The sequence below is a fragment of the Coregonus clupeaformis genome, chromosome 23, assembly GCF_020615455.1.
Source record: "Coregonus clupeaformis isolate EN_2021a chromosome 23, ASM2061545v1, whole genome shotgun sequence".
Classification (NCBI taxonomy): Eukaryota; Metazoa; Chordata; class Actinopteri; order Salmoniformes; family Salmonidae; genus Coregonus; species Coregonus clupeaformis.
In genome coordinates this window covers 44302702-44318466 of record NC_059214.1, presented here as the reverse complement: position 1 = coordinate 44318466, position 15765 = coordinate 44302702, and the positions used below count along the sequence as shown (strand labels likewise).

General features: G+C 44.2%; 1 protein-coding gene across 1 annotated transcript in view; it reads right to left on the bottom strand.

Annotated features, from left to right (window-relative positions):
* The window catches only part of LOC121536522 (interleukin-1 receptor accessory protein-like 1), a 401955-nt gene that overhangs the window by 208869 nt on the left and 177321 nt on the right, over positions 1-15765 (bottom strand). The window contains exons 4-5 of the mRNA XM_041843855.2: positions 10930-11116; positions 6669-6822 (exon numbers count right to left, since the gene is read on the bottom strand). Of these exons, the coding sequence (XP_041699789.2) occupies positions 6669-6822; positions 10930-11116 (341 nt within the window). The remainder of the gene's footprint in view (positions 1-6668; positions 6823-10929; positions 11117-15765) is intronic.

Here is a 15765-nt window from a genome sequence, read left to right as displayed (position 1 = left end):
CCCCCTTCCTCTCCCCTGTAACTATTCCCCAGGTCGTTGCTGTAAATGAGAATGTGTTCTCAGTAAACGTACCTTGTAAAAAATAAAAACATACCCACACACATACACAGAGACCGTACACTCTCTCCAGATCAGTCTAGGGTCACAGCAGAGGGAAAGTCTGTATTGCGCTGTGTTTAAGACCAGTTAAACTTAATGACCTCCTCTATCCTCCTTGCCTATTAAATAAACTATAACATTAGTCCGCCAGATGAAGTTTGCCCTTTTACTCTTGCTGTCCGGGATGTGCCGGTTTTATCAGGAAGTGATAAAAGGTAGATAATCTCACGCCCACTTGAGAGGAAGATGGGTTACCTTTAATAAGGGAAACAACCCTACACCCTACAGCTGAAATGAGCTAATCTAATTCTAGCCCTGTGGTATGGATTTAATAGTGCAAGTGGCTTAATGGTACAGTCTTTTAATAAGCTGGAATGGTCCTATTGTATAGAGTGGTAGGTTTAATAGAGAGCTGATGACATAGGCCTGACGACCATAGATTCCTTGTCTTTGTGGGTTGGTGTAATGGCAACTAGCTCTCACAGTCTCACGTCAGAATTAGACGTTCATCCATGTTTCTCAAATGTCAAATTTCAAAGTTGTTCCAAACGTCAAATTTCAAAGTGTTAAGGTTAAGTTTAGGCATTAACTCTGAATTTTTAAGGTTAGGGTTAAGTTTAGGCATTAACTCCGAAATCTTACGGTTAGGCATTAACTCCGAATGGTTAAGGTAAGGGTTAAGGTTTGGGGATAGGCTTAAAACAAAAATTCAAACATGCAACCTTTGGCACCAGAGGCAGATGCTTACACCCATCCACCATCCCTGTCCACAACGCCTTAGCAAGCATCCGCCATCCCCGTGCACAACTCCTTAGCAAAACCTAAACCTATTTGAAGGTAACAGTGCTTACTGTTGCCCGTAGCGGCTGGTTTCCATGTAATCTCCTGACGTCCATCCATGTGTACGTGAATACTGACTTGTTTCATGGGTGACATGGCTGGTAAAACAGTGGTGCATATACTGTATCTGGTGCAGTAAGGCTGCAGAATCTTCTGGATCACAGCCTTGTGTTTAACACTCTGGAGAACCAGGTATGGGAAATCTCTGGCCAATAAATTATACCAATTAATAATGTAAGGCTAAGCAAAAACAAGCAGCAATGCAACCCTTCATGGAGAACACAGGTGAAACCCTGCCGTTGCTTTTAGACTGGAGGATTCCACTATGGATCTTGAGGGCCACAGCACTGCTATTGTCCATCCTTCCCCTCTAATCAGGGACTGATTCAGACCTGGGACACCAGGTGAGTGGTGAGCAAATCAGAAACATTAATCAATCATTTAACTACCATGGAAAATCAGCAGGACTGGAGATGTGCTTGTTTGTTGTAAAGATTTCGCTAACACTTCTAGGATAAATAGAGCTTTGTGGTCAGAGTTTAGTTACCCAAAACAACTGATCCAGGATCATGTATTTTGTCAGGTTAGGATAGGATAGGGAACACACCCCACTCTCAGACCTGTGTGTCACACAAAATTACTTCCCCCATGTTTTTGATGAGTCACTGACACTCCATTACTGTGAACACGTAGAGAGGGACCTCAGGCAGTTGTAAATGTGTGTGTGTGTGTGTGTGTTGACAGTTCATTTGACTGAAGTGTAATTTCAGAAGGCTTCTAGTTCCTCCTATGAGCCCAGCATGTTTTGTGTCAGAACCTAGGAGCTGTAACTAGGCAGACATACACAGAGGATGAGAGCGTTAACTCTTAACCTCTACACTGACACAAAAAGAGGGAGAAAGAGGGACAGTGGAAGAAACAAAGTGCTATGCTATGTTACATGGAACACTTTGCTTGCTTCCTTACTTCTCCCTCCCTCCCTCCCTCCCTCCCCTCCTGCCCTCTCTCTCTCTCTCTCTCTCTCTCTCTCTCTCTCTCTCTCCCATCTCTCTCTCTCTCTCTCCCATCTCTCTCTCTCTCTCTCTCTCTCTCTCGCTCTCTCTCTCTCTCTCTCTCTCTCTCTCTCTCTCTCTCTCTCTCTCTCTCTCTCTCTTCCTCTCTCCCTCCCTCCCTCCCTCCCTCCCTCCCTCCCTCCCTCCCTCTCTCCCTACGTCCCTCTCTCCCCCCTTTCTCTCTCTCTCTCTTTCTCTCTCTCGATCCCTCCCTCATTCCCTCTCTCCCTCTCTCCCTCTCTCTCTCTCTCTCTCTCTCTCTCTCTCTCCCTCTCTCTCAATTTCAAATCAATTAAATGTAAGGTCTTTATTGGCATGGGAAACATATGTTAACATTGCCAAAGCAAGTGAAGTAGATAGTAAACAAAAGTGAAATAAACAATAAATATTAACAGTAAACATTACACTCTGAAGTTCCAAAAGATTAAAGACATTTCAAATGTCATATTATGTGTATATACAGTGTTGTAACAATGTGCAAATAGTTAAAGTACAAAAGGGAAAATAAATAAACATAAATATGGGTTGTATTTACAATGGTGTTTGTTCTTCACTGGTTGCCCTTTTCTTGTGGCAACAGGTCACAAATCTTGCAGCTGTGATGGCACACTGTGGTATTTCACCCAGTAGATTAGGGAGTTTATCAAAATTGGGTTTGTTTTCTAATTCTTTGTGGATCTCTGTAATATGAGGGAAATATGTGTCTCTAATATGGTCATACATTTGGCAGGAGGTTGGGAAGTGCAGCTCAGTTTCCACCTGATTTTGTGGGCAGTGTGCACATAGCCTGTCTTCTCTTGAGAGCCAGGTCTGCCTACGGCGGCCTTTCACAATCGCAAGGCTATGCTCACTGAGTCTGTACATAGTCAAAGCTTTCCTTAAGTTTGGGTCAGTCACAGTGGTCAGGTATTCTGCCACTGTGTACTCTCTGTATAGGGCCAAATAGCATTCTAGTTTGCTCAGTTTTTTTGATAATTCTTTCCAATGTGTCAAGTAATTCTCTTTTTGTTTTCTCATGATTTGGTTGGGTCTAATTGTGTTGTTGTTGTTGTCCTGGGGCTCTGTGGGGTCTGTTTGTGTTTGTGAACAGAGCCCCAGGACCAGCTTACTTAGGGGACTCTTCTCCAAGTTCATCTCTCTGTAGGTGATGGCTTTGTTATGGAAGGTTTGGGAATCGCTTCCTTTTAAGTGGTTGTAGAATTTAACGTCTCTTTTCTAGATTTTGATAATTAGCGGGTATCGGCCTGATTCTGCTCTGCATGCATTATTTGGTGTTTTTCGTTGTACACTGAGGATATTTTTGCAGAATTCTGTATGCAGAGTTTCAATTTGGTGTTTGTCCCATTTTGTGAAATCTTGGTTGGTGAGCAGACCCCAGACCTCACAACCATAAAGGGCAATGGATTCTATAACTGATTCAAGTATTTTTAGCCAGATCCTAATTGGTATGTCAAATTTTATGTTCCTTTTGATGGCATAAAAATCCCTTCTTGCCTTGTCTCTCAGTTCGTTCACAGGTTTGTGGAAGTTACCTGTGGCGCTGATGTTTAGGCCGAGGTATGTATCATTTTTTGTGTGCTCTAGGGCAACGGTGTCTAGATGGAATTTGTATTTGTGGTCCTGGCAACTGGACCTTTTTTGGAACACCATTATGTTTGTCTTACTGAGATTTACTGTCAGGGCCCAGGTCTGACAGAATCTGTGCAGAAGATCTAGGTGCTGCTGTAGGCCCTCCTTGGTTGGTGACAGAAGCACCAGATCATCAGCAAACAGTAGACATTTGACTTCAGATTCTAGTAGGGTGAGGCCGGGTGCTGCAGACTGTTCTAGTGCCCTCGCCAATTCGTTGATATATATGTTGAAGAGGGTGGGGCTTAAACTGCATCCCTGTCAACATCGCTCTCTCTCTCTCTCTCTCTCTCTCTCTCTCTCTCTCTCTCTCTCTCTCTCTCTCTCTCTCTCTCTCTCTCTCTCTCTCTCTCTCTCTCTCTCTCTCTCTCTCTCTCCCCCTCTCTCACTCTCTCCCTCTCTCCTGCTCTCTCTCTCTCTCTCTCTCTCTCACTCTCTCTCTCTCTCTCTCTCTCTCTCTCTCTCTCTCTCTCTCTCTCTCTCTCTCTCTCGCTCTCCCTCTCTCCTGCTCTCTCTCCCTCTCTCTCTCCCTCTTCTATGTCATTAGGCAGGATGCTCTGTATTTATAACCTCCATAAAGTTTTTATGGCCTCAACCATTACATGGACATGCTAACAAACAAACACAGAGAGACACACACACACATACACATCACATACTCTACAGTACACACTGTACACACAGTAGAAATAAATCAACACACAAGCACTCCGGCGTGGAGAAAAAACAGTGCTGAACATACAGTACGACACACACACACACACACACACACACACACACACACACACACACACACACACACACACACACACACACGAGCACGTGAACACACACACACACACACACACACGAGCACGTGAACACACATACACAGTCACACACACAGCCGTGATGTGAGTGGTGATAAAGGGAGTTGTCGTGTATCTATTTTGCTTCCGGGATCACGCCCCAGCCTTGTCCAACAGGAGGTCTTGTTGGAGGAGAAGTGTTTTCTCCTTGTTCCATCTCAGTGAGATAGGAGCGGCGACTTGTTTCCTACTGTACTGCATCGCACAAGAGCAATGACCAGTAGGCTTGGGCCGTACCCAGATTGTCATACTTTCATACTGACCTTGTGCCATCCCGGGATATCTTGGGTAATACCGGCTCTGAACAGAAGGGACGCTTTTTTCAAACCCTACTGAACCTCTGTAATCCAAAGGTTAGCAATGCTAACAAGTACATGTCAAATGCCATAGAGAATGCTAACTAAATGCTAATGAATTTATTGCAAACATTTTATACAGTCTCTGACCTAAACTATTTGCAGGACAGACATCCCAGCTCATAAAGTTATACAAGTAACTAAAAAATGCTACTCACAGTTTGCTGTACACACAAAACAAATATTAGACAGCAAGGCTCTTGATCCATGAGGGGATTCTCTGCTGTTACCAAGTGAAGCTTGATTTTGGAAGAAGCTAACCAATTAGCTAGACAGCTAACTAGCTACTAAATTACCAAACCAAATGCTCAACTGCAGAGCATTTAGCACATTTTAGACAGTTAACTTAATAGCTCTAAGATATCTAGCTAGCAAACATTAAGTTGTGAATTCCATACTGTAACTAGATCACATGACGCGTGCTGCACAACAGTGAGTGACTCACAAAGCTCTGGTCTCTCATTATTGTGTGCTTGTAATCAAACACCACGTGACTGGGGACTAACGGTAAGCTTCATAATGAAAAATTATGTGACAGGTGAAATGAAGAACGCAATCTCCTAATGTATTGCACAAGTTGACAGCAGGTATTTACTTAAAAAGTAGATACAAATATTCAAATGTATTTAAAAAACTTCAAAGAAATAGTTTCAACGGTATTGACGGTATTGAAAAAACATCCCGTGGTTATTACCAAACACCCCAGCATACGGTATTTATGGTATACCACCTAATGACCAGCCTTATAAATATCAGGATACAGAGAGAGATATGGACACAGAGATCTACACTGAAATACACAGGCTTTCAACCAGGCCTAGGGAAACTGTGTATGGTCTACACAGCCTGACTCATTTAGCTGCTAGGGACTCTTCTGATTCCCCGTTTTCACAGAACAAACCAAGCCAGTCATGACCTACCAGTCGTAGAGAGAGAGAGAGAGGACAAGGAGAGAAAACAGATACAGAGCAAAAAGGGGAAAGAAAGAGAACGAGAGAGAGAGAAAGAAAAACAGAATTTAACCTTTCCATCCACCCTAATCAGCACAGTTGAACCAGCAGGGCCCCGCGCTCCACTGCCTCATGCCCAGCCAGCGGAGCATGCACCTGGGCTGCTCCGAGCAGAGCATGCCCTCAACCCTGGAACTCACCCTGCAGCTAAGGCTGACTGAGTGTTGGTGTGTGTTTCTGTGTCTCAGTGTGCAGAGAGTGTACATGTGCAGCGGACTTTCGTAAGTGTGTGTTTGTGTGTGTCTGTTTGTGTGTGTGTGAATGCATGCATGCAAGTGTGTGTGCTTGCAAACGTGTGTGTGTACAGTATGTGTGTATGTAAGCGTGTGTTTGTGTCCCTGACCTTGGTCCTGGCTCTGTAAATCTCTGTGTGGAAGCGGCTCAGCCTCAGTGCTCAGCTGGCCAAAGTGCTGATCTGGACCAAGAGATGCATTATGGACCAACGCTCCAACAGCAATTAACACACCAGCAGGAGGCCACAGCACTGTAGAGAGATGTTTGTGTGTTAACCTCTGACTTATTTCTGTTTTAACCCTGTAACCACGCACAATTAACCGTGTAAATATGCGCAATTAACTGTGTAACCACGCGTAATTAATGCGTCCAAAATAGATGTTCATCCATAATATGTCGAATTTCAAAGGGAAACTATAAGATCTTGTTGGTGTGTGCGCGTGCGTGTGTGTGTGAGACAGAGAGAATCTCCTACAACCAATATACAACACTATCGCAAAAAAAGTAGAATGGAGAAAAGTGAAAAAGCAGAACAGCTCTGCAGAACGAAGAAGTAATATCCTAAACGAGTACACCCCTGCATTCCTCACTCCATCTTACCTGTGACAGTGAGCTCGGTGGTCCGGCGTACCACGAAGCCCCCGAAGGTGACCTCACAGGTGTAGTTGCCGATGTCGTCTTCCTTGACCTCTCTGATAGACAGAGTATCTCTCCTCTGGAGGACGGAGGCCCGCCACTGCTTCGGACGACACTCCTAGGGTCACACACACACACACACACACACACACACACGCACACACACACACACACACACACACACACACACACACACACACACACACACATACATTATGGAGTTAAAGTGCAATTCACACTAAGACACACATGCAATCATCATAACATAGAAAACAGTGTTGGATTGTGATCTCATGAACACCAAAAACAAAGGCATGATGCCTTTGAAATTGTCAACGTTAAGTTGCTTTGGATAGTGGAGTCTATGACAGTAGAGGACATCAGGGAACAGGAAACAATGCAGAGGCCGTATGTTATTCAGACAGTAGTGAGGACTGTGAAGTGAGCAGTGGAATCATAGTGTATCACTGCCAGTGAGAGAGAACCCGTATGGGAAGATGATTTAGTAACCTGAGTTATTCTACTTATTGGATAGATGTTTATTGCACTGAACTGAATATTCCAGAATCAATATTCTCTGAATGGTAAGGACAGGGAATGTCATTTAAAAAGTCTCCACTGGCTAAATAATGTGTGTGTGTGTCTCTCTGTGTGTGTGTGTGTTTATGTATGTACAGTTGAATTCTGAAGTTTACATACACTTAGGTTGGAGTCATTAAAACTCGTTTTTCAACCACTCCACAAATTTCTTATTAACAAACTATAGTTTTGTCAAGTCATGACAAAAGTAATCTTTCCGACAATAGTTTACAGACAGATTATTTCCCTTATAATTCACTGTATCACAATTCCAGTGGGTCAGAAGTTTACATACACTAAGTTGACTGTGCCTTTAAACAGCTTGGAAAATTCCAGAAAATTATGTCATGGCTTTAAAAGCTTCTGATAGGCTAATTGACATAATATGAGTCAATTGGAGGTGTACCTGTGGATGTATTTCAAGGCCTACCTTCAAACTCACTGCCTCCTTGCTTGACATCATGGGAAAATCAAAAGAAATCAGCCAAGTCCTCAGAAAAAACACTGTAGACCTCCTCAAGTCTGGTTCATCCTTGGTAGCAATTTCCAAACGCCTGAAAGTACCACGTTCATCTGTACAAACAATAGTACGCATGTATAAACACCATGGGACCACGCAGCCGTCATACCGCTCAGGAAGGAGACACGTTCTGTCTCCTAGAGATTAACGTACTTTGGTGCGAAAAGTGCAAATCAATCCCAGATCAACAGCAAAAGACCTTGTGAAGATGCTGGAGGAAACAGGTACAAAAGTATCTATATCCACAGTAAAACGAGGCCTATATTGACATAACCTGAAAGGCCGCTCAGCAAGGAAGAAGCCACTGCTCCAAAACCACCATAAAAAAGCCAGACTACGGTTTGCAACTGCACATGGGGACAAAGATGGTACTTTTTTCAGAAATGTCCTCTGGTCTGATGAAACAAAAATGGAATTGTTTGGCCATAATGACCATCGTTATGTTTGGAGGAAAAAGGGGGATGCTTGCAAGCCGAAGAACACCATCCCAACCATGAAGCACGGGGGTGGCAGCATCATGCTGTTGGGGTGCTTTGCTGCAGTAGGGACTGGTGCACTTCACAAAATAGATGGCATCATGAGGAAGGAAAATTACGTGGATATATTGAAGCAACATCTCAAGACATCAGTCAGGAAGTTAAAGCTTGGTCGCAAATGGGTCTTCCAAATGGACAATGACCCCAAGCATACTTCCAAAGTTGTGGCAAAATGGCTTAAGGACAACAAAGTCAAGGTATTGGAGTGGCCATCACAAAGCCCTGACCTCAATCCTATAGAAAATGTGTGGGCAGAACTGAAAAAGCATGTGCGAGCAAGGAGGACTACAAACCTGACTCAGTTACACCAGCTCTGTCAGGAGGAATGGGCCAAAATTCACCCAACTTATTGTGGGAAGCTTGTGGAAGGCTACCCAAAAAGTTTGACCCAAGTTAACAATTTAAAGGCAATGCTACCAAATACTAATTGAGTGTATGTAAACTTCTGACCCACTGGGAATGTGATGAAAGAAATAAAAGCTGAAATAAATCATTCTCTCTACTATTATTCTGACATTTCACATTCTTAAAATAAAGTGGTGATCCTAAGACAGGGAATTTTTACAAGGATTAAATGTCAGAAATTGTGAAAAATTGAGTTTAAATGTATTTGGCTAAGGTGTATGTCAACTTCCGACTTCAACTTAATGTGTTTGTGTGTGTGTGTGTCTGTGTGTATCTGTGTGTGCCTCTGTCTCTCTCTTTGTTTGTGTGTGTGTGTGTGTGTGTGTGTGTGTGTGTGTGTGTGTGTGTGTGTGTGTGTGTGTGTGTGTAAGTGTGTAGGCAGAGTGTATGGCTCTTCTCTCCAGGTACTCTCCTCCCTCTCTGGCAGGGATAACCCTGGCTCAGAGGATTCTATTCCACCATTGCTCGCAGCAACCTCAGAATTCAATCAGCTCGGCTGCGGAGCAGTCCAAATAACTGTGTTCCAGTGCTCCCAGTCATTAACCAAGCCTTAATTGAATTCTGGGTAAACCTGGAGGTCGAGCCCGACCGGCTAATCTACCACTGATCTGCCTTTGATTAGTTTGGCCTGGGCCGCTCCCTGGGATGCGTTCTGTGATCCGCAGGCCATGCCTGACCTCAACAGGGGAGAACTCAGGTGAGTAAAGGTAACTCGAGAGTCAGATAATATATATTTTAGGCTAAGAGCATTTAGAGGGCACACACGCAAACGGTCCTCCACTTTTCTCCGCTCTACTAATTTTCCGTAGGGCAAAAATGAATACCACGAGTTCACTCCTCATCAGTGTGTGTGAATAATGAATCCTATGTTACTGAAAGCCCTCTGTTCCTCTCTCTGTTCACCTGTCTGTTCCTCTCTCTGTTCCTCTCTCTGTTCCCCTGTCTGTTCATCTGTCTGTTCCTCTGTCTGTTCCTCTCTGTCCCTCTCTCTGTTCCCCTGTCTGTTCCTCTTTCGGTGCCTCTCTCTGTCCCTCTGTTCATCTCTCTATTCCTCTGTCTGTTCCTCTCTCTGTTCCCCTGTCTGTTCCTCTCTCTGTTCCTCTCTCTGTTCCCCTGTCTGTTCCCCTGTATGTTCCTCTCTCTGTTCCCCTGTCTGTTCATCTCTCTGTTCCCCTGTATGTTCCTCTCTCTGTTCCCCTGTCTGTTCCTCTCTCTGTTCCCCTGTCTGTTCCTCTCTCTGTTCCCCTGTCTGTTCCTCTCTCTGTTCCCCTGTCTGTTCCCCTGTCTGTTCCTCTCTCTGTTCCCCTGTCTGTTCCTCTCTCTGTTCCCCTGTCTGTTCCTCTCTCTGTTCCCCTGTCTGTTCCTCTCTCTGTTCCCCTGTCTGTTCCTCTCTCTGTTCCCCTGTCTGTTCCTCTCTCTGTTCCCCTGTCTGTTCCTCTCTCTGTTCCCCTGTCTGTTCCCCTGTCTGTTCCTCTCTCTGTTCCCCTGTCTGTTCCTCTCTCTGTTCCCCTGTCTGTTCCTCTCTCTGTTCCCCTGTATGTTCCTCTCTCTGTTCCCCTGTATGTTCCTCTCGCTGTTCCCCTGTATGTTCCTCTCTCTGTTCCCCTGTCTGTTCCCCTGTCTGTTCCTCTCTCTGTTCCCCTGTCTGTTCCTCTCTCTGTACCTCTCTCTGTTCCTCTCGCTGTTCCCCTGTCTGTTCCTCTGTTCCCCTGTCTGTTCCTCTCTCTGTTCCCCTGTCTGTTCCTCTCTCTGTCCCCCTGTCTGTTCCTCTCTCTGTTCCCCTGTATGTTCCTCTCTCTGTTCCCCTGTCTGTTCCTCTCTCTGTTCCCCTGTCTGTTCCCCTGTCTGTTCCTCTCTCTGTTCCCCTGTCTGTTCCTCTGTCTGTTCCTCTCTCTGTCCTCATGTTTGTTTCTCTGTCTACCTAGCGGTTAGAGCTAGGTAGAAGTAACTGAAAGGTTGAAGGTTTGAATACCCAAGCCGACAAGTAAAAACATCTGTTGATGTGCCCTTTAGCAATGCACTTAATCCTAATTGCTCCAGGGTCACCATTGAGGGTGTCTCAGGGAGAGTTGGGATATGTAAAAAACACATTTCCAATTCACACATGCGTATTAATAGAAACGTGTACATGTGTGTAATAGGACAATTATAAGCACACACACACACACTTAGCCAGGTCTCTCACCTTGAACCAGGTGATATCGGGGTCTTTCCCAGGTTCTATGTAGTCCTCTATGTCTGGACAGGTGATGTCTTTGCTCTTGCTGAGTTCGGCTTTCTCCGTATGTCTCATCACAGAGTTGTAGCACAGGTCTGTGTCGTTCTCAGCCACATAAAGAGACATGGATACCTTCATACAGTAGCTTGAATTCCTGAAACACAGACACAACCAACAGGTCACTGACAGGGTTCACAGCACAGTAAGGGTGTTTTCACACTTGGTCCCTTTCAGCCAATTTTTGTGAACTCAGTGCGGTTCCTTTCATTTTCAATTACAGCATTATTTATTCTGCAGTTATTCTATTGCTATTTAAAAAATAACTTGTTTCAATAAATTCTAAAAAATAAATAACGGAAAAGAGGTTGCTATGAACCCCCTAAATAAGATCTGGTGCAACGAATTACCTTCAGAAGTCACATAATTAGTTAAATAAAGTCCACCTGTGTGCAATCTAAGTGTCACATGATCTGTCACATGATCTCAGTATATATACACCTGTTCTGAAAGGCCCCAGAGTCTGCAACAACACTAAGCAAGGGGCACCACCAAGCCATCGGCACCATGAAGACCAAGGAGCTCTCCAAACAGGTCAGGGACAAAGTTGTGGAGAAGTACAGATTAGGGTTGGGTTATAAAAAAATATCAGAAACTTTGAACATCCCACAGAGCATCATTAAATCCATTATTAAAAACTGGAAAGAATATGGCACCACAACAAACCTGCCAAGAGAGGGCCGCCCACCAAAACTCACGGACCAGGCAAGGAGGGCATTAATCAGAGAGTTAACAAAGACACCAAAGATAACCCAGAAGGAGCTGCAAAGCTCCATAGCGGAAATTGGAGTATCTGTCCATAGGACCACTTTAAGCCGTACACTACACAGAGCTGGGCTTTACGGAAGAGTGTCCAGAAAAAAGCCATTGCTTAAAGAACAAAATAAACAAAACACGTTTGGTGTTCGCCAAAAGCCATGTGGGAGACTCCCCAAACATATGGAAGAAGGTACTCTGGTCAGATGAGACTAAAATTGAGCTTTTTGGCCATCAAGGAAAACACTATGTCTGGCGCAAACCCAACACCTCTCATCACCCCGAGAACACCATCCACCATGTTTTTCATCAGCATGGACTGGGAAACTGGTCAGAATTGAAGGAATGATGGATGGCACTAAATACAGGGACATTTTTGAGGGAAACCTGTTTCAGTCTTCCACAGATTTGAGACTGGGATGGAGGTTCCCCTTCTAGCAGGACAACGACCCTAAGCATACTGCTGAAGAAACACTTGTCTTGGAATGGCCTAGTCAAAGCCCAGACCTCAATCTAATTGAGAGTCTGTGGTATGACTTAAAGATTGCTGTACACCAGCGGAACTCATCCAATTTGAAGGAGCTGGAGCAGTTTTGCCTTGAAGAATGGGCAAAAATCCCAGTGGCTAGATGTGCCAAGTTTATAGAGACATACCTTAAGAGACTTGCAGCTGTAATTGCTGAAAAAGGTGGCTCTACAAAGTATTGACTTTGGGGGGGAGGATGAATAGTTATGCACGCTCAAGTTCTGTTTTTTTTTTCTTATTTCTTCTTTGTTTCACAATAAAAAATATTTTGCATCTTCAAAGTGGTAGGCATGTTCTGTAAATCAAATGATACAAACCCCCCCAAAAATCAATTTTAAGGCAACAAAATAGGAAAAATGACAAGGGGGTGAATACTTTCAGAAGCCACTGTAGGTGAAGTGAACTGGCAAAAGAGTTGAGTCCTCATTCATAGGCAAGGGCAGTGTGAATAGAAAGACAACAGTGGCATTTTTTCTTTGTATTTTTTTGAGTCCACTTTAAAGAGGGTTGAGATTGGTTCTTTTAAAGAGGACTATATGTGAGAACAACCTAAGAGAAAATGCATAGAAAAGACCACTCTGCTTATTCCTGCTTAGTTCAGCTTTTCTTTCTTTCTTTCTTTCTTTCTTTCTTTCTTTCTTTCTTTCTTTCTTTCTTTCTTTCTTTCTTTCTTTCTTTTCTCCTCCCTCACCCCCTGTCCTTTCTTCCACCCATTCTTCCCATGTACACACATGTACACACACACCGCATACACACACACACACACACACACACACACACACACACACGCATACACACACACACACACACACACACACACACACACACACACACACACACACACACACACACACACACACACACACAGACACACACACACACACACACACACATACATATATTATCGGGGTTAGGGCTAACGACGTGTTCAGCAGCTTACTGAACCAAAGACTCACAACCACTATTGAATTAATGGCCGGGCTGCACAGACTGCCCTGGGAATACTAATGACACAACACACACACACACACACACACACACACACACACACACACACACACACACAGAGAGACACAGAGACCAGGGGAGGAAAGGAACCTGCTTAGTCATCCCAGTGATGTAATAGCACTCTGACAGCACTGGAGCAAGTCTGTAGTCTGGCTCTCAATACAGTCAAATGGCTTCCTGCTGTCATCTCCTTTCCTTCATTGTGGTCTGTGGCATTGACGTACTGTAGGCTGGGTCTCAATTGACCTCAATTACCTCGACTAATCGGTGCCCCCGCACATTGACTCTGTACCGGTACCCCCTGTATATAACCTCCCTACTGTTACTTTATTTTACTGCTGCTCTTTAATTTTTGCTGTTTTTTATTTTTTACTTATCTATTTTGTACAATTTTTCTTAAAAACTGCATTGTTGGTTAAGGGCTTGTAAGTAAGCATTTCACTGTAAGGTATATATATACCTGTTGAATTCGGCGCATGTGGCAAATACCATTTGATTTGATTTGATTTGAATACAGTCAAATGGCTTCCTGCTGTCATCTCCTTTCCTTCATTGTGGTCTGTGGCATTGACGTACTGTAGACTGGGTCTCAATACAGTCAAATGGCTTCCTGCTGTCATCTCCTTTCCTTCATTGTGGTCTGTGGCATTGACGTACTGTAGACTGGGTCATAAGAGGGATAAAAGCATCTGCTAAATGACTAAAATGTAATGTAAATGTCATACTACATTCCTTCATAATGAGACCTAGGAGGAAACCAGTGGCATTACCAGAGGTCTGCGTTAGAGTTCACAAATCTGCATTTTCAAAACGCAGACCATTTCACCTGTGTTTTCTACTGAAAGTCAACAGTGTTGTTTTGCTTCAATAGAGTGATCAGGGGCGTGCAACTATAGTTTTCCTTCACAGAAATTCAATTAGTGCAACGCATCCAAAGTAGCTCCACATCAGTCAGTGCTCTGTCTGCTGATAGAATGCCCGTTCGTGAATTCTCATCCAAGTGGAGAAGTGCAACTGAAGTGCAAAATTAATCTGATGCCGAGCAGAAATTACAATAAGAAGCATTTTAGATCTGTGTTTACAAAACGCAGCAAGATATTTGTTATGCGTTAAAAAAAAAAGTGCTGAATTCTGCATCAACGTGACCCCTGATTACTATAACATACTGTATGTTAGCATCACACAGTGGTCATCTGTCCAGAAGTAATGAATTGCTGACATTCTCATTCAATAAATGCAATGGTTTTTATAGGTCAGAGGAAATGTTTGTGCGCTTCATGGGTACAGTGTGCAGTGTAGTGTGTGTAGTGTGTGCGTATGTAGTGTGTGTGTGTGTGTGTGTGTGTGTGTGTGTGTGTATTGTATGATATCACAGAGATATTTATAACATGTTATTGTTCAATAAACACACCTGCCCCCCCCCCCTCCCCATCTCTCTCTGTATGTGACCTGGTCAACAGTGATACAAGTCAGTATTCGACGTCCATCCATGTGTCAACTAATAGTCTTGGAAGGATCCTGCTTGATTCTGTAAGTAGAATTGTTTTAACTTGTAACTGTGTTGGTTCTGACTGTCTGTCTGTCATAGTTAGTAAGCAACCCAGTCTGCTTAAGAAGCGATTGCTACCCATTCACACTGGACGCGGGTCCAGCCACTTATTTTGTTCTCTGCAGATTACAACTCAATAGGAGGGGGAGTGGCTACATATGTGCTAGGCAATTAGCTTAGTGTTATTAGCACAACCTCTTTGTTCAGCTGCAGCTGTCTGCGGCAGCTGTCCCCAAAACGAAGACTGCCCCTGAAACAAAGACAGTTCTGCCAAGTTGTTCTGCGGGAGTTAGTCGAGGGAGGCCCCGCTCTCTCGCTTCCCCAGATGTTTAGTTAATTTCATTCCGATCACTTTTGCATTATTGTAGCCTTTTCTGTAGCCTGTCAACTATATGTCTGTCTATCCCTGTTCTCTCCTCTCTGCACAGGCCATACAAACGCTTCACACCGCGTGGCTGCTACCACTCTAATCTGGTTGTTCCTGCCTATGCTACCCTCCAGTCTCTCGACCTCTTGGCGCTGACGGAAACATGGATTACCACAGAAAACACTGCTGCTCCTACTGCTCTTTCCTCGTCTGATCATGTGTTCTCACATACCCCGGTGGCACAGGAATCCTCATCTCTCCCAAGTGGACATTCTCTCTTTTCCCCCTGACCCATCTGTCTATCTCCTCATTTGAATTCCATGCTATCACAGTCACTAGCCCATTCAAGCTTAACATCCTTGTCATTTATCGCCCTCCAGGTTCCTTTCCTGAAGATGGCTCACCCCTCAGTTCTGGGTGACTTTAACCTGCCGACGTCTGCCTTCGACTCATTTCTCGCTGTCTCCTTCTTTCCACTCCTTTCCTCTTTTGACCTCACCCTCTCACCGTCCCCCCCTACTCACAAGGCAGGCAATACGC